At 37.7% G+C, this 21,798-nt stretch overlaps 1 protein-coding gene across 1 annotated transcript; it reads left to right on the top strand.

Moving 5' to 3' along the window:
• The first annotated feature begins 2,096 nt into the window (after positions 1-2,096).
• On the top strand, positions 2,097-19,976 carry LOC105057676 (chromatin-remodeling ATPase INO80). The gene is made up of 22 exons (XM_010940358.4): positions 2,097-2,366; positions 2,897-2,984; positions 3,204-4,072; positions 4,169-4,369; positions 4,510-4,620; positions 10,137-10,567; positions 10,791-10,899; positions 11,029-11,109; positions 11,410-11,582; positions 11,698-11,823; positions 11,913-12,074; positions 12,162-12,219; positions 12,719-12,949; positions 13,200-13,346; positions 13,473-14,033; positions 14,262-14,516; positions 14,765-14,872; positions 15,572-15,666; positions 15,786-15,942; positions 18,025-18,219; positions 18,577-18,702; positions 19,122-19,976. Exons 1-22 carry the CDS (start codon positions 2,298-2,300, stop codon positions 19,374-19,376), a joined length of 4,608 nt encoding a protein of 1,535 aa, XP_010938660.1. The 5' UTR covers positions 2,097-2,297; the 3' UTR covers positions 19,377-19,976.
• The last annotated feature ends 1,822 nt before the right edge of the window (positions 19,977-21,798 follow it).

The raw sequence follows: 21,798 nt of genomic DNA, 5'->3' as shown, positions 1-21,798 counted from the left end.
ACATATAGATATAAAGTTTTTAATTCAATTCGGTTCATATTCAATCTATTATTGCTACGGTAATAAAATAAATAATTAATGATTTAATTAAAGACTAATTAAAAAATAATTTAAGTAACTAAAATAATAAGATAAATTTAATTTTTCTATCAATTTTTTTATTTTATTTAAAAATAAAAAATAAATAGACTTCTTCATCTCAATGAGCATAACAGGGCAAAAAAAAAAAAAAAGCATAATGGGGCAAAAAAAAAAAAAAAAAGAACAAACTAGACAGTATAATTTAGACAGCGGAATAGCATTTTGAGAAGTAAATACCATTGGTATTTTTTTTTTCAAAATTGATTAAAAAGGTAAAATAAATAATGTGTTGACACGCTAATAAAAGTGGGCTATTTTTATAAATTTAAAGACATATAGGGACTTCACAAAGCACTTATTTTTTATGGAGGATAAAGATGCAAGGGATAATAGATGATAACTGTCTCTAAGTATACTCCAGAAATATGTTGTGGATCCTTAAGCAATTAGAATTTTGTATGATAGTCCTAAATTATTAAATACATATAGATATTACAATTAAGTAACAAGCTCTATGCAAAATATATTTTAGAGAAATATTGATTGCATATTAAAAAAAAAAATCCTATATCCATTTTCAATCCCTTAATTATTAATTTCAAATATAGATGGCAAATTTCATATTTACTAATTAAGCAGATTTAGTGTAAAATTAATTTGATCTAGACATTGATTTCATGGGCAGTGTCTAAGTCAAATATGTCCTAGCAAGATTTTGTATAACTTACTTTTCTCTGCATTATTAATTAATTATACTACAAAAGTAGAAATATTATTTAAGAAACATACTGTGGCACTTGATTATAGATTTTTTTTTGGCTTATAAAAGCATCGAGTAAAAGAGATGCAACTGAAGAACAATATCAATGAAATATTCTTCCAAAGTGAGATTTTGAAACTTTTGAATTAATTTTAATCAATTATTTTTTTAACTTACTTTCTATTGGTTATTAATTTTATGTGGAGATTGCAAAAACCAGAAAAAATACATAACAAAAACAATATGGCACTCTTTTTAAGATCTTTGATTGATTTATAAAAATATTTGGTAAATGGATGCCATCAAAAAAATAAATCCAGTGGAATATCCTTGAAAGTGAGAATTTTTAAACGATCTTTAGTTAATTAATTTATAAATTTTTACATCTTTGTTGAATAATTTTCTATTTCTTCATCTCCAATGCATTTGAAGTATAGTTATCCTAGCACTTTGTTTCCGTTGAAATAAAAGAGGCCATGACCCTTCCCACCATGATATCTACGCAATCCCATCTAGCTCCGAGCTCAGGCTTCTAAGCAAACCAAGTCTAATCTCAAAGAATCAGAGCTATTAAGCTAATACAAAGAAGGTAGCTGATATTACCTGGAATCCAATTGCCGACTTCGCCTTTAAAAGATGAATGATGCTTTTTTCCGAGCTAACAATAAATGGTTTACATTAGCAATTATATAAACATCGATCTGTGCGAATATCTAAATACATATGTATGTGTATGATCATTCCAAGTTATGTGACTTCATTAAATGATTATAACAAAATCGTATGCATAGCAGGTGCTATCACCAAATTTTTTTTATACATATACAACATATTCACAACATGATAATCATGTGCTTGTATAGTATCCTTCAAAAATATGTTTGGAAGGTTGAAAAGAAAAAAAAGTGCCTCCCAAATGTCCAGATATCTCATGTTTACGTTAGTGGCAATTCGTTGAAGAGATAAGGGTATTTCTGTAATTTCATACCCTTCTCCTCGCCGCGTGCAGCGAGCAAGGAAGGATCCTCTCCCAACCGGGAAAGCCAACATCCGCCCAAAATTCCAAACCCTAGCTACAACCGCACAATTCCCGAACTATTCACACTCCCGGCGCACGTTAGCCCGTACCCTTCGCTTTCCTGCTTACCGCCCCTCTCTCTCTCTCTCTCTCTCTCTCTCTCTCTTCTTTCTCTCTCTAATCGCCTCTCCGTCTCTTCTTTACCGTCACACGCTCGCCATGCCTTTTCGCACCCTCCCAGTCCCTCTCGGACTCTCCCTCCTCGTCCTCTTTCCCTCTCTCTTCCTCCTCTCACGTGCCCCCACACGTGCGAAGTCGCCCCCGCCTTGGCTCCTTCCCCCCTTTATACAGCGCCCCACTTGGACCGCTCTAGGGCTTTGCTTCAGAGTCTCCTTCGCGTCCGGGCGACGACGGTCTGAAACCTAGGCGGCCGCCCCCATGGACCCGCGGCGCCACCACAAGAACGCCGGCAACGGCCTTTCGTATTCCAATCTCTTCAATCTTGAGGTGATTATTCTTGCTTTTCGTCCCCAATTCTGCTTTGCTTCTGGGATCTTGCGGCGTTTTCGGGCTCAATGATCCAGTCGTTATGGGAAAAAAAATATTGGAGCTTTTTGCATGAGGGTTTCGGGAGGCAATGCTCGGGGCCTGCTTTTGTGTTCGTGTTCTGGTCTTGATATGTTCTTGTCGTAGGTAATGTAGGGTTTCGCGGGGAAATTAGGGTTCTTGCGATTTCATGAGGATAAATTTCAGGGTGCTGGTCGTTATGTTTTTGGTCGTCCATTCAGTTATTCGTTTTTTTGTTGTCTTTCTCTATAGCTGTGTTTATTGATGGATTTGAGGGATAATATTCTTTTCGCAGAGATTGTGTTGCTTAAATGGTTTTTCGTTTGCACTTGTGGATTCTTTTTTTCTTTTTTGTTTTTTTTTTGATCGTTCTGAGGGAGCTAGTTTATGGTCTTAAGTTTGGCTCTATTTGTTAACTTTATTGGTTATTTATTCTGCATGTTGGTGTTCTTCTTGGGTTTTGCGTGTAGTCTTTGATGAGCTTTCAAGTTCCCCGGCTAGAAGATGATTTTGATAACTATGGCAATGACAGTCAGGATGAGAGCAGAAGTAGCCAAGGTAGGTTATTGTTTTTACCTTTGTTATCAGTTTGTTTCCATTCGTCATTCTGTTATTCATTATTTAGTGGAACTTATGGCTATACTTCAAGTTCTAGTTTCAATTATGATTTAATTATATAATTTCTCACAAATTAATGTTGTCTTATTATGATGGTAGATACTAGAATTTTGCTACTTTCCCTTAGGTGTCTTTCGCATTTGGTTGATTGATAATCAGGTCAAGGAACCATGCTGGACCATTGTAATGGAGCCAGCACTGTTAGGTCTTCAGAATTGAGTAGGAGGCAGAAGAGGCGTTTAGTTGGATCTGAGGCTGCATCGAACTCATCCTTATGGGGAGATGCTAATAGTAGTGATGAGGATGATGAAGACTATGAATCACAAATCACTGAGGAGCAGTACCGTGCAATGCTCGGAGAGCATGTACAAAAGTATAGGAGGGTGAGGCTTAGAGATTCCTCATCAGGGTTGGCTTCTGCTCGGACAGCAATGCCAGGTCTGAAACGCAGTAATGGTACAAAGGTGGGGAAGTACAGTAGTGAGCCTATAGTTTCTGCAAAGGAAGAGGGAGCATTATGGGAGATTGAAAGATCACCAGAGCATTATGAGGCTGATTTTGATTTGGAATATGGTGGGGTTAGCAGGTTTTCTTCCTCTACTGATTCCGCTTATTTGGATATCGGGGAGGGTATCACATATAGGATACCTCCAACTTATGATAAGCTTGTGACTACCTTGAAACTGCCAAGTTTTTCGGACATTCGGGTAGAGGAATATTTCCTGAAGGGCACATTGAATTTACCATCTCTGGCAGCTATGATGGCTACAGATCGAAGATTCGAGGCTTGGAATCAAAGCGGGTTGGGTGAGCCTCAACCACGATATGAATCACTTCAGGCCAGATTGAAGTCATTTCCATCTGGAAATTCGAATCAGAAGTTCACTCTCCAAGTGTGTGATGTTGATCTGGATCCCTTCTCAATTCCAGAAGGAGCAGCTGGGAGGATACGGCGGTCAATTATGTCTGAAAATGGTACCTTACAGGTCTGCTATGTTAAAGTCTTGGAAAAAGGGGATACATATGAGGTCAGTTCTAATCATTAGAATTTTTATTTAGAGAATGTTCCTTTTTAGTACTATAACAAGCTTTTAAAAAAAAAAATCTTTGATATTTTATTACAGATTATTGAGCGCAGCTTGCCTAAGAAGCAAATAGTGAAGAAAGACCCTTCAGTAATTGAGAAAGAGCAGGCAGAGAAGATTGGGAGATTGTGGGTGAATATCGGGAGACGAGATATTCCAAAGCATCACAGGATATTTACTAATTTTCATAAGAAACAGCTTGCTGATTCCAAACGCTTCTCAGAGACTTGCCAAAGAGAGGTTATTTTCTGTTTTGAGTTCTGCAGCTTTACATGTTACCGAGATCTTTTCTGATTTTCTCTGCTCTTTTATTAAATCTTTCATTTTCTGGAATCTTTAACCATTTTTTGTTTTAACAAGTTTCACATTACAACATCCAGGTAAAATTGAAGGTGAGCAGGTCACTCAAATTGGTGAGAGGTGCTGCAATTCGTACTAGAAAGCTTGCTAAAGACATGCTGATATTCTGGAAAAGAATAGATAAGGAGCAGGTATATATTTTTTTGGCCAAGTGATAAACAATTTTATCATTTTAAATTTTGGTCATAATCTCATAGTGGTGTTAATGGAGATTCTTTAGTTTAGATATGTAGATACAAGGATTCAGATCTTAGCAGGACACTAGGATGAGATACCATCCTATGTGTTGGGACAAGACCATGCCGCCAGCATCCCAGCATCCCGATCGGGATGTCTTGAGATAGCTCTTGTCCCAAGTGTCGGGATGGCGATGCATCCCATCCTATAGAGAAAGCGGGACAGCACCATTTCACGGGATTTAAAATCTTGTGTAGATATATGTTATTTGTATATAATTTCACAGTGTAGTCATCTTAGTCAGTAATATAAAACTACAAACATAATATTCTGTTTATTTTTTTCTGGAATCACATATTGATAGTCAGATATTACTTTTAGTTGAAGTCTTTCGTACTGTGCAATGATCTTGGCTATATTTGGTGTGTAGACTCTATCCAATTCATGTCTTTGGGATGGCCGAAAGAACCATTGTAGTGCACAAGTTCTATATCATATGCCAATTTTTTCAAAATGGTATTTATCTATTTGTCTCTAAACTTGATTATGCAGAAGAATTCACGCATAGATCATGTCTTAAGATGGTCAACCTTCAAGAAATTTGATCCCAAGGTTTTAAAAACCGATGTTGATGCTGGTACTGGTTTTTGGCCGGATCGATATGGTACCAATACCTCGCATACTGACACATGATACAGGGCTCTATTTTGATATCATACCAGGACAACAAAAATCCCACTTTTCTTTTTCTTTTTTCTGTTTCTAAGGCTTGTTTTCTGTTGGGGTGATTTGTGTTTTAGTTGCATTTCAATAGCTATGTGACACTAGAGCTTTGATAGCAACACCGGCACTAATTGAGTCAACATGGATCAATAAATTAGCTACATTTATAATTAAAAATGACAATAAAGAATGCATTGTGAAAGGAAATGTATAATAAATCAATTTATAATGGAGCATTTATATTTGCTATAGATATCCAGGCCTTGTTTGTGGTTGGGACCTTAGATATTATATCAGCCTGGAATCTGGATATTGCTTCCATACTTGCTGGTCATATGATGTCTGATAATTACTTAGTTGTGGCTCCTGATATTGTGGCTATGTTTGTGTGGTAGTTGTAGGTGGCCACCTGTCCCTGCACAAGATAGTGGGAGAGTAGTACCATACTTTGCCTGTGGCTATACCTATATCCGTATGAGGGATAATATGCAGAGTTGGATTCCCTAGATAAGATGAGTGGAAGGATGCATATAGGTTGTACATTGGATGGAGCATACTGTCCACTCTAACTTTCTGATGCAATAGAAGATTTGCCTCCAGCATAAGATGAGATCTATGGTCTATAGCTATTTGATACACTGGTAAATCTAGTACTAATCTCCACTTCATTCAACGTAACAGCTCTTACCTACTCTGATACTTCTCATCCCCTTTCAGCTCCCTTCTGATGGTTGCCATCAACTCAGCTTCTAATGTGCTATGTGTGCGTATAAATCTCCTACCTCCAAAAATAGCTTCTCTCAGCTGACTTTCCAATTGCTTTATATGTACTCATCCCTGTAACCCTGATCATGAGAGCTGTGAGCTGCACCATCTTTGGATCCTCTCCTTTTGAAGGAAATCTCCCATCATGTCTAGATTTTGTTCATCTCCTGTGGTCCTGATCCGGCATGTGATGTTGTACTCTACCTTATCAGTGATTAGAGTAAGCCCCTAAGAATAACCACCAATACCTCCAGATTGTCCATCTTGACATCCAGATCCATCATTAGGCTTGTCATTATCATCAACTCTAGTGAGATTATCATCCATCTAGGCAAGTTAGGATCTGATGGCTCCTGTATCTTGCTGCCATCTTCTGAGCGAGTCTGTCATAATCTGCCTCAATCGGATTGATGATTGGCACTCCCCTTGGACTTTCTTGCATACTGTCCTGAATGGCTCTGGAGACTTGTTCACCACGCCTTGACCTGAACATCTTTTGATCAAATCATTGACCAGAGTCCTCCGGTGCCCAAGGGTCTCTTGCTGGTCTCACTCATCATGGGTGATATATTCTCCTCTATCCGTCCATCCACATCACACACATCCACAGTTGTGGAGGATCCCCTAGCTCATCTATCATGGAATCATCTTGAGCTTGCTGATCTACAACCTATGCGACCTCCATTATCAGCATGAACAAAGTCATCATCCGACAAGTCATTCTTCTTGCCTTGATTCAAGTACTTCGGTCACGGCCTTATATTATAGTGTGTGAAATCGAAGTTGTGCAGCCTTTTGGTTGTTAGGCAGTTTCACATTTTGCCATGAATCAAGGTGCAAAAGTGTTCTATTTCTACTCGTATTCGCTGGACAAGATGCTTTGTGAGAAGACTCAGATGGCAATCTTCCTCAAATTGAGTGCATCAATGATCTACTTGACCACTACTCCCTTACATCTAGATAATTTAGGGTCACATAGGACTTGGATACATTAAAATTTGAATCCCTACAATCACTACAAGAATGATTCACTGGAACAATTTCCTCATGGTACTCGGAGACATCCTAGAAATTGACTGTCAAGCTCCCATTTTCCAAAACTTTTGCACCTCTCACGGAACATTTTTCCCTAATCAGATAGTCCAGACTTCGCATCAATGTTAGATATGAAATATAATGCATTCTTTAGTTCACTATCTTGTTGATTGCATTTGTGGGTAAGCCCAGACCCCTCAACATCTGTTGCACCACTGCCCTAACTATTTGCAGTAGCTCCTTGTTTAGGCCTATGTTCTTGGTGTATTTGTACTTCGGATTCAAGTAGTGGGCTGTGTATAACATTCGACAAAATTCATTATCATTATATTGTAAGAAACGGGATTCACGTAAACACTAGGGATCATGCTATGTTACTCAATCATATTATACCTGCTAGATGCAACTCCCTGGCCATCTGCAAGTCCCATCTGTTTCTGATGATGCTTGGGTACAATAACGCATTCCTCTCACCCATTGCATCAATAATCAATTGCTTGGCTTCCAACACCTTTGGATAAAAAAGCCTATTTATGGCCACTTCTCATCATGATCCATTTGCAACACCACATATAAGGGCTCCACTGCATTCTCTAATCTGCACATTTCTCCTAGAAGTTGTGACTTAGCACAATACTCTTGATTCTTTGGCCCTTGCATGACTTGCCAAACTTGGACTTCATTCAATCATTGGAGGTACACATTGTTTTGAGATCTGATTTGTTGTCAAGGAGGTTTTTCAAGGCTACATAGTTCATAGCAAACTGGGTTAGTCTAGCCTTAATAGCTCCACATGTTGCCTCATAGAGGCAAGTACCCATGTATTATGTGTGCTTCAAGATAGCTTGCCTCATCTCCACAATTGACTTGACCTGTGGCATGTCTCTAATGCTGTTCAGCATCAAATTTATATAATGGGCTGCAAAGGGTGTCCAATAAAATGTCGCATCTCATCCATCTAATCCTCCCCTGCCTTCTTCTATTGTGGGCCCGTTATCCATTACCACTTGTGCAACATGGCTGTCATTGACCTCATGAACCACCTGCTAGCTTCCTCTCCCCATTGAGACCCTCCCTCCCTGCGTCTCTGCCACCCTCCCTCCCTCTCTCTTTCTTCCCCTTTCTCTCAAGGCTTGACAAAAGGAGAGTTACAGTCTATCACAAGCTTCCTAAAAGTGAGGAGTTATAGTCTATCCCCCACCCCCATGTAAATTGAAAAAAAGTGTTTGTAGGGGATGGCTACCAAACCAGTTGAATCATGTAGGTACTGGTCGCTGCAACCCATTTTGACAGGACACCTAAAATGTGCATTGTGCTGGCTGAATCTGGGTTTGTGCGGGCATACCTTGGTGTACTTTTTGGCTGGAATAGTATGGCACTAGTTGTACAGTCCCATTCCTGCGGTATTTAAAACCTTGTTTGATCCATTAATTTATGGTTTAGTTTGTCATTTTGCAGTTCTAAATTGACATATCAGCATTTGAAGCTTTTTGGGGTTGGCTATAAGAATGCAAGATTCTATATTAGTGTTATCATAATTCCTTGTATTTTTCTTTGTGTATACCTATAGAGATGGAAACCATGCTATGCACCCCAAGTTTGTAAGGTTTTATATTTAGAATATTCCCAAAAGGTCATCTTTGGATCACCAGGATTTGGTTTAGATTGTTAAGGCAAACAACTAAAATAGGAATTTTATGTGACACGCACCTTGACCATTAATTTGCAAGACAACTTAGAGGAATGTCGAAAAGCTAGATTTGATGGGGTTTGGGATGCTGTGAATCAACCTATGGCTTGCTTCAATTTCTGGTTCAGACCTTAATCTCAAAACAAAATGAACTATCTAGGTGATGTTTCTAAGTAAAAAAAAAAATATAATTATATATATATTCTTGGATGACTGTAATATGATTTAGGGAGTAGGATTTGGTTTTAAAGGGTTTAGGTCTATGGATGATTAAAAAAAAGTAGTAATTTTTTTTAAAAAAAGAGTTTTGTTTTAAAGGATTTAGCTCAGCATCCATCTAATCTAGTGGATGTGCGAAGTCATGTAATATAGAGAAGGATTTCGTGACCTCATCATTAGTGTGAGGTCATCAGTCCAACTTTAAGATAATCCAGACCGTTCAATAAATGACTAATGTTTTGTATAAACTAAAAGTCATCAAGTTAGTAAATCTAAGGGTGAATGTCTTGCCATTATCTCAATTTCATATTTTATGTTACCATTTTCGTTTGATGACAATAACATCTAATTTGTCATCATTGATAACTTTCCAACTAGCTCGGTGAAATTATTATTGTCCACCCTTGCAACATGCAGACACTTTTTCTCCTCTTATTAGACTATATACCTTCAATTGACTATTTTGAAGTCATTTTGCTGGCATTAAAATCCTGTGGGTGAAGTTTGTTACCCAAAGGAATGTATTCTAAGAACCCAAAGTATTGTCATTATCAGATTTTCTTTTGGCTAAACTATTAAAATGGAATTAGGTAGTAGGGAAAAATGGGAAAAATCATTTAGACAAGGAATTAACATATAGTAATGCTGATTTCAGGCTTCTTCCCTTTCATGTGAGAAAATATATCCGGTAAACAAGCTTTCTGTATGAGACCACGTGACATGAAAATGAGCTTTACTATGCCTACCCATAAATGGTTGGAATTTTTCCAATTTGGTACTAATTGTAAAACTGTTCAATCATATAGCTTGACTTTTGTGAGAGCTTGGATATTTCTCTATTAGGAATAAATGTGAGGTATGTTGTGCAATTCTTAAATAAGTTGAAGTTTTCTACAATTTTGTTTGCACTGTTATTTTCTTCTGAAGTGTCAAAACATGTCATGCTAGGATTTTGAGGCTTATATTTTTTGTATTTGCTGTTGAGATCTAATTCAAGAAAACTTTTGTAACACAAAGGTCTGTTCTCTCCCTTGGCAGGCAGAACTGAGGAAGAAAGAAGAAAGGGATGCAGCTGAAGCTTTGAAGCGTGAGGAAGAGCTTCGTGAAGCAAAGAGACACCAGCAGAGGCTCAACTTTCTCTTGTCACAAACAGAGCTGTACAGTCATTTTATGCAGAATAAGTCTACTGCACCACCGGTTGAAACCTTATCCCTGGCAGAAGGTGAATCTAAAGCTCCAGAAGAGGGATTGATCCTTGGAGATGTCAAACCAGGAGAGGAAGAAGATCCTGAGGAAGCTGAATTAAAAAGGGAAGCTTTGAGGGCAGCTCAACAAGCTGTCTCCCAGCAAAAGAAGATAACAAATGCATTTGACAATGAATGTTTGAAGCTGCGCCAAGCTGCTGAAGCTAATGTTCCAGCAGATGATTCATCTATTGCAGGGTCTAGTGACATAGACCTACTGCATCCGTAAGTTAACTCCTTATTAATGCCACATAAGCAAGCATATGTAAGAGCCCTCCACCCTACTGGCGCAGAAGGGAAGAAAAGGGAGAAAGAGGAAATAGAATTCTGGATGCTTTTGTAGCAACCATATTGTCTCTTAGTCTTAGTTGAATTAACTGGTGATGCTTGATTGCATATTTTAATTGATCGAATTCATGTTTCTTTTTTTTTTTAATTTTATTTTCAGCTCGACAATGCCCGTAAAATCGACTGTGCAGACACCAGAGTTGTTCAAAGGCACTCTTAAAGAATATCAGTTGAGGGGATTGCAGTGGCTCGTTAATTGTTATGAGCAGGTAATTATTGGAGGGATCACCATGTGAAACTTCTTCAATGATAATAGGTTTTATCAGATGTTTGTACGAGCCACTGTAGGGATTTTCCCCCATTATTCATTCTTTAATTTTATCGTCTTTTCCTTACAGGGTTTGAATGGTATCCTTGCTGACGAAATGGGCCTTGGGAAGACCATCCAAGCAATAGCATTCTTGGCTCATTTAGCTGAGGTTGGTCAATCCACCTCTTGTTTGTGGAAGTGATCGTTAGATTAATAATTCTTAACATTGAAGTTAGTCACTAGACTTCTATGTTTGATTTGGCCGAGTCATAATTGTTTCTGTTGTTGTAACGTTGGTGCACTTTCAATTTGTCATTCCTATATTGTCACTAGGATGAATATTTGGCTTCAATATTTTATGAATTTTGATTAGAATGCAAAGTTATCAAAGATTTTTTTTCTTTTAAGTTGTCTCCAGGTGCTTCTCTTACATGCTTTTCAAATTTCTGCAAATAATTGTTTTGAGCAGGAGAAGAATATATGGGGCCCTTTTCTGGTGGTTGCACCATCATCCGTCTTGAACAATTGGGCCGATGAAATTGATAGATTCTGTCCTGATCTGAAAATACTTCCTTATTGGGGTGGGCTCCAAGAAAGAATGGTGCTTAGAAAAAATATCAACCCTAAGCGACTATATCGAAGGTAAGCTGTGCATGACTGCTTTTCATTTTTATCACATTCAAATATTTTTTCTTAGTTGATTTTTCCCTCATATTTTTATTGTACTGATTATTAAGGACCTGTTTTGTTTTTTTAGGGAGGCTCGATTCCACATACTAATTACTAGCTACCAGTTACTTGTGACTGATGAGAAGTGCTTACGGCGTGTGAAATGGCAATATATGGTATTAGATGAAGCCCAGGCGATAAAGAGTTCAAACAGGTAATTTGCCATCTCTTTTCAACTTGACTTGCAATCTTGCTTTAACTTATATACTTACACATTTTCTCCTGTTTTATTTTTTATTGTAGCATTCGATGGAAGACATTACTCAGCTTTAACTGTAGAAATCGTTTGCTTCTGACTGGAACACCCATACAGAATAACATGGCTGAACTGTGGGCCCTTCTTCATTTCATCATGCCAACTTTATTCGACAGCCATGAGCAGTTCAATGAATGGTTTTCAAAAGGGTATTTCTTCACCAGATGTTCCTTTTCAGTCTTTGAGCATTTTAATTTCATATTTCTCTTGCTCATGTATCCTGTTGTTTATGTTAGCATCGAGAACCATGCAGAACATGGAGGCACTCTGAATGAGCATCAGCTTAATAGACTGGTAAGCAATGTTGCTAACATAACGAGTTTTGTAATTTAAACTGAAAAATCATGTGTGTGAATTAAAATCAGTCCGCAAGCATAGTTAATTGAAAAATGGAACTTTGCATACCTTAACACTTTTCCACAATTTGAAGCAAATTATATATGATGAGACTGATGGGCTTGTAGGTAAGTGCCTAGTTTTCTTTGTTGGGAGTCAAATTGAATAATCATTTAGACTGAAAGAAAAAATGAACTACTAGCTAGCAAGCTACAGTGTTACCTGAGAAAGTCTGGGAATCTAAGCACAATTCAAATGGATCCAGTTACCTTATATTATTAAAAATACAAGCAATTTTTAAGCACAATTGCTAGAGCTTTTGGCATGGTTAGAGAAATATCTTGTAGTTAATTTTGTTTCGTCTCATTAATTAGGCATGTTTAAGCTTATTATCCATTTTGTTTATTTTTAATTGTAGAACTTCATGGGATGTCAACCTGTCTTCTTCTTTTAACAGCATGCAGTTCTAAAGCCTTTTATGTTGCGTCGGGTTAAGAAAGATGTCATAACAGAGTTGACTGGGAAGACAGAAGTCACAGTTCACTGTAAATTGAGCTCCCGACAACTGGCTTTTTATCGTGCTATAAAGGACAAGATATCCATCACTGAGCTGTGCAATGGTAGTCGTGGCCATCTAAATGACAAGAAAATAGTTAATTTGATGAACATAGTTATTCAATTACGAAAGGTATTCTTCTGATTTCATCCACATTTTTTTGAACTCTTGCATTTTGTATGCTATTCATTATCTGTTTAGATTTTGATTTTTTTGCAGTGCATCTAAAATTAGGCAGGATGTAGGTCAGTGTCATTGTAAAGCAGTAATCAGAAAAAGCTTTCTATATGGTGTTTTGTTAGTCTCTAGTAGTCTTTTTTGATGGAAAAAAAATATATTGCTGGTCTCCAGTGGTCATGTTCCTTTTGTTATCTAATGATAGGTCTGCAACCACCCAGAGTTATTTGAGCGTAATGAGGGAAGTTCCTATTTTTACTTTGCGGATATCCCAAATTCTCTACTTCCTCCTCCATTCGGGGAACTGGAAGACATACATTATGCTGGAGATTGGAATCCTATAACATACAAGGTTCTTTTCTATATCATCTTCTTTCATTTATCAATTGTCTTATGAGGTTTCTGGCTATACACTTCTTTTCTTTTTCCCTCCCTTTTCTCAGTCATTTCCATTACTGGATTTACTTTCTTATTTCAGGTGCCAAAGCTGGTCCATGAAGAGATCATCCAAAATGCTGAAATGCCTTCTTCTGTTTCTGGATGTCGCATTCAGTGCAGATCTTTGAAGAGACTTTTTAATATATTTTCACCAGACAATATTTATGAGTCCACAGTGTCACAATACAGATGCTCAAATGATTATTGCATGAGTGATGGAGCATTTGGGTTTACTCGTTTGATAGATTTATCCCCGGCAGAAGTTTCTTTTTTAGCTAATTGTTCTGTACTTGAAAGGTTGGTATTTTCTGTAATGAGGTGGGATAGACAGTTTATTGATGAAACTTTAGACCTGTTCATGGATTTAGAAGGTGATGATCTTCAATACAATCACCTGGATAAAGGAACGGTTAGGGCTGTCGCACGGATGTTGCTGCTGCCAACAAAATCTGAGGCAAGTTTACTCAGAAGAAGGCTTGCAACCGGTCCAGGTGATGACCCATATGAGGCATTAGTCTCCTCTCATCAGGATCGGTTCATATCCAATACTAGACTTCTGCATGCAACATATTTTTTCATTCCACAAGCCAGAGCCCCACCAGTAAGTTTCATTTGTTTCTTTCAGTTTCTTAAACACCCCACATCTGAAAAATTTTTCTTTTACTATATAATAAATTGTCACTATATTGAAATCTACAGCTAGGGTTTGTTGCCCTGATCTGTTTCTTGGGGTCTTGAAACTAGATCTCTGCTGTCTCAAGTTTTTCTGATATTTACGTATATGGCATGTTCGCCTTTTCTCTATTGACAGTTGCTTTCTTCTCCACAGATTAATGCTCAGTGCCCTGACAGGAGCTTTGCCTACCAAATGGTTGAGGAATTGCATCATCCTTGGACGAAAAAACTGTTTGTTGGGTTTGCTCGTACGTCTGAGTTTAATGGTCCCAGAAGACCTATTGATCCTCATCATTTGATCCAGGAGATGCCCTCAGAATCGTATGTTCCGCCCTTGCTTGAGCTCCCATACAGCATATTTGGTTCCTCTCCACCAATGCGAAGCTTTGATCCTGCAAAAATGCTTACGGTATATAAGAGCTACCCTTTTGTTTTTTTAGGTAGAAATTGAAATGATATTTTTTCTCCAAATTATTTTCAAAATGTCCAAGAATTAAAACTCATATCGAAGTCACATATTCATGTTGGTAAAGGCCTCGCCTTTTTGATTCTCCTACTGAGTTGTTGTATCTAACCATCATTGTGGTAGTGATCTAGCATCATGCATATTCTCTGAGGATTATTGTTCACTACTAATGTAAATTCTCTTATACATAGGATTCTGGGAAGCTTCAGACACTGGATATACTATTGAAACGTCTACGAGCTGAAAACCATCGTGTGCTTTTGTTTGCACAAATGACAAAAATGTTGAATATTCTCGAGGTATTTCTTGTCCCTTATCTTCATGGCAATTAGTTGTCTGTCCTGTACAAGTACGTCATGGACTCTTCAATTTTTAAAATGAAATTCCAATGTTTGGATGAGAAAAGACTGTATATTTATTGTGGTTCTATAGCTCGGCTGTTAAAGGCTCATTTTCTTCTATGAGGGTGGAAAACCTTTCTGCAGCTTGGTTGTTAAAGGCTCAAATGTTTTGTTGTATGAGGATGGAAAGCAAAAGGAGAAACTTAAAATGTCATGGTGTGGGTATTAAGGATTTAACAGTTGCAGACTATCAATTGAGAGTCGTTTGCTTTTATATAGTATAGTATGAGCACATTCTCGAGCCAGCTATCCGAGAGTCAATTCCTTAGTAGCTGGAATATACTGCCTAGAATAATGTAGCTGCTTCTGAATCTCCCTGGAATCTTGACCTGCACCTGCCTCTTAAGCGCTTTCTTACTTGAAGTATTTCTAGAATATCTGTGTCTTTGCACCTGCACTTGTTCCCAATTTTGATTTTGGCATCTTTGTGGTGTTTGGCTTGCTTTCAAAAAACTAAAGCCTCTGACAGCCCCTTCTATTACAGCACATAACTTGTATTTCTTAACTGTCTACTAATAAATGAATTACAAGCTGATGCTAATAATTAACATCCCCCCTCCTGCCCCAAAAAAAACACTTAATGTAATTATTTTGCAGGACTATATGAACTACAGAAAATACAGATATTTAAGATTTGATGGATCGTCCAATCTGATGGATCGTCGTGACATGGTTAGAGACTTCCAGCGTCGGTAGGCATTTATTTATTTTTTCTCACTGTCACAATTTATGTTTGTGTATTGTTGTTGATGAGCAGAGAGCCATTGAACACTATGGATCAGACTGATTTAAAATTCTCTTTCTTTTTCAGGAATGACATTTTTGTTTTCTTGCTGAGCACTAGAGCTGGAGGACTTGGAATCAATCTGACAGCTGCTGATACTGTAATCTTCTATGAAAGTGACTGGAATCCAACATTAGATCTACAGGCAATGGATAGGGCACATCGACTGGGTCAGACAAGGGAGGTCAGTGAAACCGATATCCTCCAATTTAGATTTTGATCTGTACTGGAGCTCTTGAGTTCTGTGTGATCAAGGGTTTTAATCAAATGTGCTATCTAATCAAAATCTTAAATACTATGATTTGTTATACGGCAATTTCTACCTTCCATTATATGCATGAGGCCTTTGCTCTTTTATGCTTGGTATGTTTAGGGATGTCAATGGTCCTTTAATCGGTGAAGGCCGAGCAGATAAAAATCAAGTGCTGATTCAGATCTCATGCCTTTTATCCTGACCTGGGCCTGAAACCTTGATGCCCGACGAGCTGGGTCTGGGCTTATAAGGTTTTGTAGAATATGAATAGGGCATAAAACAGGCTCAGCTTGACAAGAAACCTGCTCCAGTCAGGTCTTGGCCTGTCATCCTTGGGCTGGCTATGGGCTATGCTGTCCCAGGCATGGGCCAGACCAGGCCTGTTCTGGCCCATTGACATGCCTAAGTATATTAATATAAAATTGCTGCTTGCTGCATAATACTGGCTGATTGGTATGTCTGCATCTTTTATTTTCCACTTAAGGACTGAACCATGTTTATCACCTCATATACTTACCACGGAAGCAAACATGAGTTCCATCCTTTACATTTATTGCTAATTTAGAGAAACTAGAGGGAAGTGCAGGACAGTGTCTCATAGACATTTTTGGATTTCAGATGGCTATTTTGTGTTCTAAACCCCCAGAACCCATGATATTTCCCTACATCATTTCTTATATCCACATAAAATATGTAAATATATGTATAATTTAAATATATCATGCATATATGACTAAATTACAAAATGAATGGAGATAGAAGCATGAGCGAGAGAGAGGTGTTGTCCATGTCCCTTCACTGTTTTCAGTTCACATGTTGAATAAATCATACTTATGTATACGGCTTTTATGTAAATGCAAGAATATGTCCGAGTCAAAACTTGTTCAATACAACTGATAAAAGAATTGAAGCTCACTAAGCTATGCTTTCCATATGTCAAAAGTGGTTTTTGGGCTTGAACTGTGTAGAAATTGGTTAGATAATCGAGCTTTCTGTCGTATGAAAGGAAGATTTCAACTCTGCTGGCTGAGGGGGCGGCATGACCTTTTTCTACATGGTTAATTTCCACTTTTGATCTGCCTTATAAATGACGTTTTTTTATGTATTCATCTTCATTATCCACAGCCTTTTGCCTCAAAAAAAGAGGTTGTTTGAGCAATGCCAGATTTTTCTATGTGGGACAATAAAATAGAGAATGCAAATATCAGGTGCTTATATATTTGGTTTACCGGGATGTAACATGACATATCTGTCAGACATCGCCCACAGAGCTGCAGAGGGCTGAAGAAGTAAAGCAGTAAAATGGAGAGATTTATGGCAGGGGCAGAATTGATGAATTCCAGAATCCTGAAAATTCAGGCATAACATGAATCATTTTTAATTGGTTTATTTTATCCAGAATTTTTGGGATTAATTTATTTGAAGACTCCGTGCCTTCCTATCACTGTTCCTTAAATTCAGCAACTCCTCTCAGGAGATCATGCACAGGATAAATTTCGTGGCATCCAAACAGGCTCAAAACCTTTGTAGCTTAATTGTCTTCAAGAAAAGAACATTATGGACTGAAAAAGTCAGAATCTTACATTCATAAGCATGCCTAGATTTGCCTTCATGTGTTTGTAGTGCTGTGTCAGTTGTTTTCTTCCTTTGAATTGGATGGATATGACATACAGATCAGGAGTATGATGAGTTCATTTAGTTTATAAATTTGTGTGGGAGATTCTGTTATTGTAATGTCTTGGCATATCTTACACCTGCGTATGTTTTATGTACAACTCTATGTTGCGTCTCTTCTGAATTCACCTCAGTGATTTGGTTAGATACGAAAGACAACTCAAGATATGAAAATCATTGCTTGATGGTTTCATTAGCTTGTCATTCATCAGGCATATAGTTCATACAACATCTTTAAAGCTCAACTCTGCTATATGGCCTTTGTTTCTTAATCTTTCATAATGTTAACCATGTAATTAAATGCCTGCATTTGATGTGTTTTCTCAATTTTTGGTTTAGGTTACCGTATATAGGCTAATATGCAAGGAGACAATTGAGGAAAAGATTTTGCAAAGAGCAAGCCAGAAGAATACTGTTCAACAGCTGGTCATGACAGGTGGTCATGTGCGGGGTGATTTGATTCCTGAGGATGTTGTTTCTCTACTTCTTGATGATGCACAGTTAGATCAGAAACTGAGAGAAACATCCCTGCAGGTGAGCATTTGTTCTTCTGTTATTTTTCTTTGTTTTCAATATTCCTTTTGAGCCTATAATTAATAATATTTAGATATGGTTTTGATCACTCTCATGTATCGGAGAAAATCTGCTGAACAGTGTTATGTATAATGTTTTTTTCTTTTTCTCTTGATCAGAGGCCTTCCCTCATTTTCCAAAATAGATCAATCTCTCTACATTTTACATAATGATCTTAAAACTGGGTTTGGCAGCATGGGAGAAAGTCCATATTGTTCCTCTCTGTTGGGTTTCATATTAAAGATTCCATGCATCCTGTTGCTGCATCTTGTAGAGTTTGAGCACTGCATATGACTGATCCTAGTTATCCTTTATCAGGCCAAGGATCGGCAGAAGAAAAAACGAGTAACAAAGGGTATACATGTAGATGCAGAAGGGAATGTGTCTTTGGAAGACTTGATGCAGGATGCAGAATATGAACCAGAGAATGCAACTAACAAAAAGGTATTTTTAATTTAATTTTTACTTCTGAAGTTTTCTTTCCCTATTTCCTGATCTTCACCTGGGATCAGCAATGGTTAATTCGGTGCCTCTTGAAGGATTTGAATTCTGTAACCATTACGTGGAGAACTGATGAGGATTCTTGATGATGTTTTTATTATTTATGTATGGGTCCACCACATCTAGGTGGGTATTCCAGCATCTGTATGGTGATTATGCTCTTTTCTCTTGATCCTTCATCGAGCTGCTGATTAAGAATCGAAGCCTGAATTTTTGATGTGCACTAACCATCCTCAGTTCTTACCATTAAAGCTATCACAACACAAACAAATGCTTGCACTCACGCAGTATGAAAATATAGCAAGTTATTGATGCAACTGCATATGTTTGGTTTAGTGACTCTTTATGTGACTTTTCCTCAGAGGAAATCAGATTCTCAGAAGAAAAATCCTCCAAAGCCACGGAATCCTCAGAAAATTGCCAAGAATACAGATCTGCCTGAGGAGTTGGACGAACCTAGCCCAATTGGATATGAGGAAGATCAGATCATGCAACAGAGGCCAAAAAGACCAAAGAGGCCAACAAAGAGTGTGAATGAGAACCTTGAACCTGTGTTCAACTCCACTGCCAACATGCTGACCACAAACTCTACCAACGTATCAGCCGTCATCATATGACCTGCCCTGGTGACCATAGGGGCGGTGTAGAGGAAGGAATGCCATCTCATGCTCGTTCTCCAACTACACAGAATTTTTTGATGGGAGATTTGAAGCATTAATCAATCTTAGGTTAGCCCTAAGGATCGACATGGAGACCTACAAGTAATCATGCATCCCTAGCAGTATGTGTGGGCCTGAGGCTCTATAGGCGGCGAGTGCATGTGCTCCATTCTGGAGAATAAGCATTGCGAGCTTTGGAGCTGTATGAGCTTTGCCTATGATCATCTAGAATCAGGATACAGTTGTCATTGGCACAGCAAATGGTTATGGGCAGGGTGGAATCTTCAGAATTAGTGGATGCTCAGATGAGAGAGATATCTAATGTATTGTTGGTTATATCTTAATATTTTTTTGGTGTTAAATTCAAGGTTTTGGTTTTCTTACACCGAAGGCCATCGATATTGCCAGATGGTAGAAAGTGTCATGGGGAGGCTGCTGTGTAAATAAGCATTATAAGGGTAGAGATAAGTGCTCATTTAAGTACTGGAACTATTGATAGCTCTATGCTGTATAGCTGGGTATAATATTATCTTTTCAAATGTTAGTATTTGTGTAAAATGTTGGTCTTTCTAGATCTTGGCACTAGCAGAATCTGGCATGATGATAAATGAATTCAAGAACTTCCAATCTGCTGGACCTACAGAACAGAAACCCATATCTGGACAACATTTTGTTTGGCATCATATTAAAAAATCGGGTACTTCTGCATTCTTGCTGATGGAGTGACGTGTGCAGGAACCAATCAATGTTCAATTTTTGGCCCAATTAAATCTGATTAAAATTATACAAAATAATCTTTGGATCGAGGCTTCTTAGAATTCTAGCGTAGAAGCCATGGAAAGGAAATTTTCTAATAATCTTTTGCCATTCCTAATTGGGCAGATACTTATCGTGGTATTTGCATATTGGATTGTTGCTTTGATGATTTAGAGACTACTCAGATCATCAACCGCTGATTCCGAAGTTTGATGTTTCGTACACAAAGATGTGATATATGCAAAAGCCCTAGGTCTTAAAAATGTTGTCGTTGGTCTTGGAGAAGCTGATATCGGGCTTTATGATGCTGCCCAAATAAAAACCCTACTGCTTGATACTCTAAGCATGTCACATATGCATACTCCTTTATTATTAAAATTTAATCCCTACTTAGTTTGGCTTTTGCTTAATAGGGAGAAAATGTTTAAATTTGAGCGTGATATATTGTAAATATCATGAATTAGTATGTTTCCTCCCTTGTCAGCATATTCATCCATGCATCAACTCACATGTACTGCACTGCACATGCCCATCTCTAATAGATTACTTGCAGCTTGTCCATGCTTCATGGGGGAAGTGTCATCTTTTACTCGCATTCCTCATCTTTGAGGTATAGAACTAACCCAAGGGGAAGAAGTAACTCATGGTTCTCCTCAATCACAAATCCCTTTCATTTTTCTTTTGTTGTTGTACCTCTCTCTCTCTCTAAGAAAGAGTTCATTCCAGAAAATAAAAGAAAGAAAAAGAAGGTATGGATGTTATTTATCAGGTCAAGATCTTTTAACAAAAACGAAGAAGAAATGAAGTTGAAATTAACAAGAAACACATTTTACAAGAAGTAAATCAAGTAAGAATTATTATCCTACTAACTCATTCCTAATAACGAAATCTGACCGTGAGCCCTTTTTGCGATTCCTAATGATCCTTATAAATTCATTGTGGCAGGCAATTCATCCTATTCCGATTTCTCTGTTTACCAACCCACCTTCCAACATGAGCCACTAGGAATCAGGCAATCAGCCGTCGGAACAGAAAGAATGCTCAAGAGTAGCAAAATAGAAGTTAACACGAGAATCACAATGTCCAAAAGATGTTAATAAAGTTCAATGTTGTATGATTAATGGATGGTCAGCTCATAAAAGTATGACATTGCATCTCTACGTGTATAAATGTTAATTAAGTTCAACGCTAGTTCTCATCATAGAGACATGCACTCTGTGCTTAGTTCCCACATGCATATTTTCAAGACAAATATATCATGATCAGATGACCTAAATTTCTTTTTTATATATTTTGTTAGTTTTTTTTAGCTAAATGGATAAAAATACATTTATCCAAGAAAAATCACTCTATGCTTAGTTTCCATTATGATAAAAATACATCCAAGAAAAAATAAAAAGCAAAATATCTATGAAAATTCTCGAAATAGACATGAGATTGGCTTGCGCTTTATCTGAATGCTCAATGATAAATGTTGGGTGGATGTCTGGCCAGGACACCACCTCCCAAGACCTTTTCAGTACCACGCGATGCAGCAGGAAGAAAGAAGAAACAAAACAAAAAGAAAAACAATCAAAATACGTGGATCAGCCACAAAAGGGCTCGCCTCCACGGGGCATGCAAA

This window comes from Elaeis guineensis, chromosome 14, assembly GCF_000442705.2.
Source record: "Elaeis guineensis isolate ETL-2024a chromosome 14, EG11, whole genome shotgun sequence".
NCBI lineage: Eukaryota > Viridiplantae > Streptophyta > Magnoliopsida > Arecales > Arecaceae > Elaeis > Elaeis guineensis.
The sequence above is the reverse complement of the archived record's forward strand: the minus strand, read 5'-3'. Positions and strand labels throughout refer to the sequence as shown.

Bases quoted from the DNA above. Each gene is read 5' to 3' on its own strand.
- LOC105057676 (XM_010940358.4), top strand. From the start codon at position 2,298: ATGGACCCGCGGCGCCACCACAAGAACGCCGGCAACGGCCTTTCGTAT. The intron at 12,075-12,161 runs GTATTTCTTCAC...TGTTTATGTTAG, and splicing joins AATGAATGGTTTTCAAAAGG to CATCGAGAACCATGCAGAAC. The intron at 12,220-12,718 runs GTAAGCAATGTT...TTCTTTTAACAG, and splicing joins AGCATCAGCTTAATAGACTG to CATGCAGTTCTAAAGCCTTT.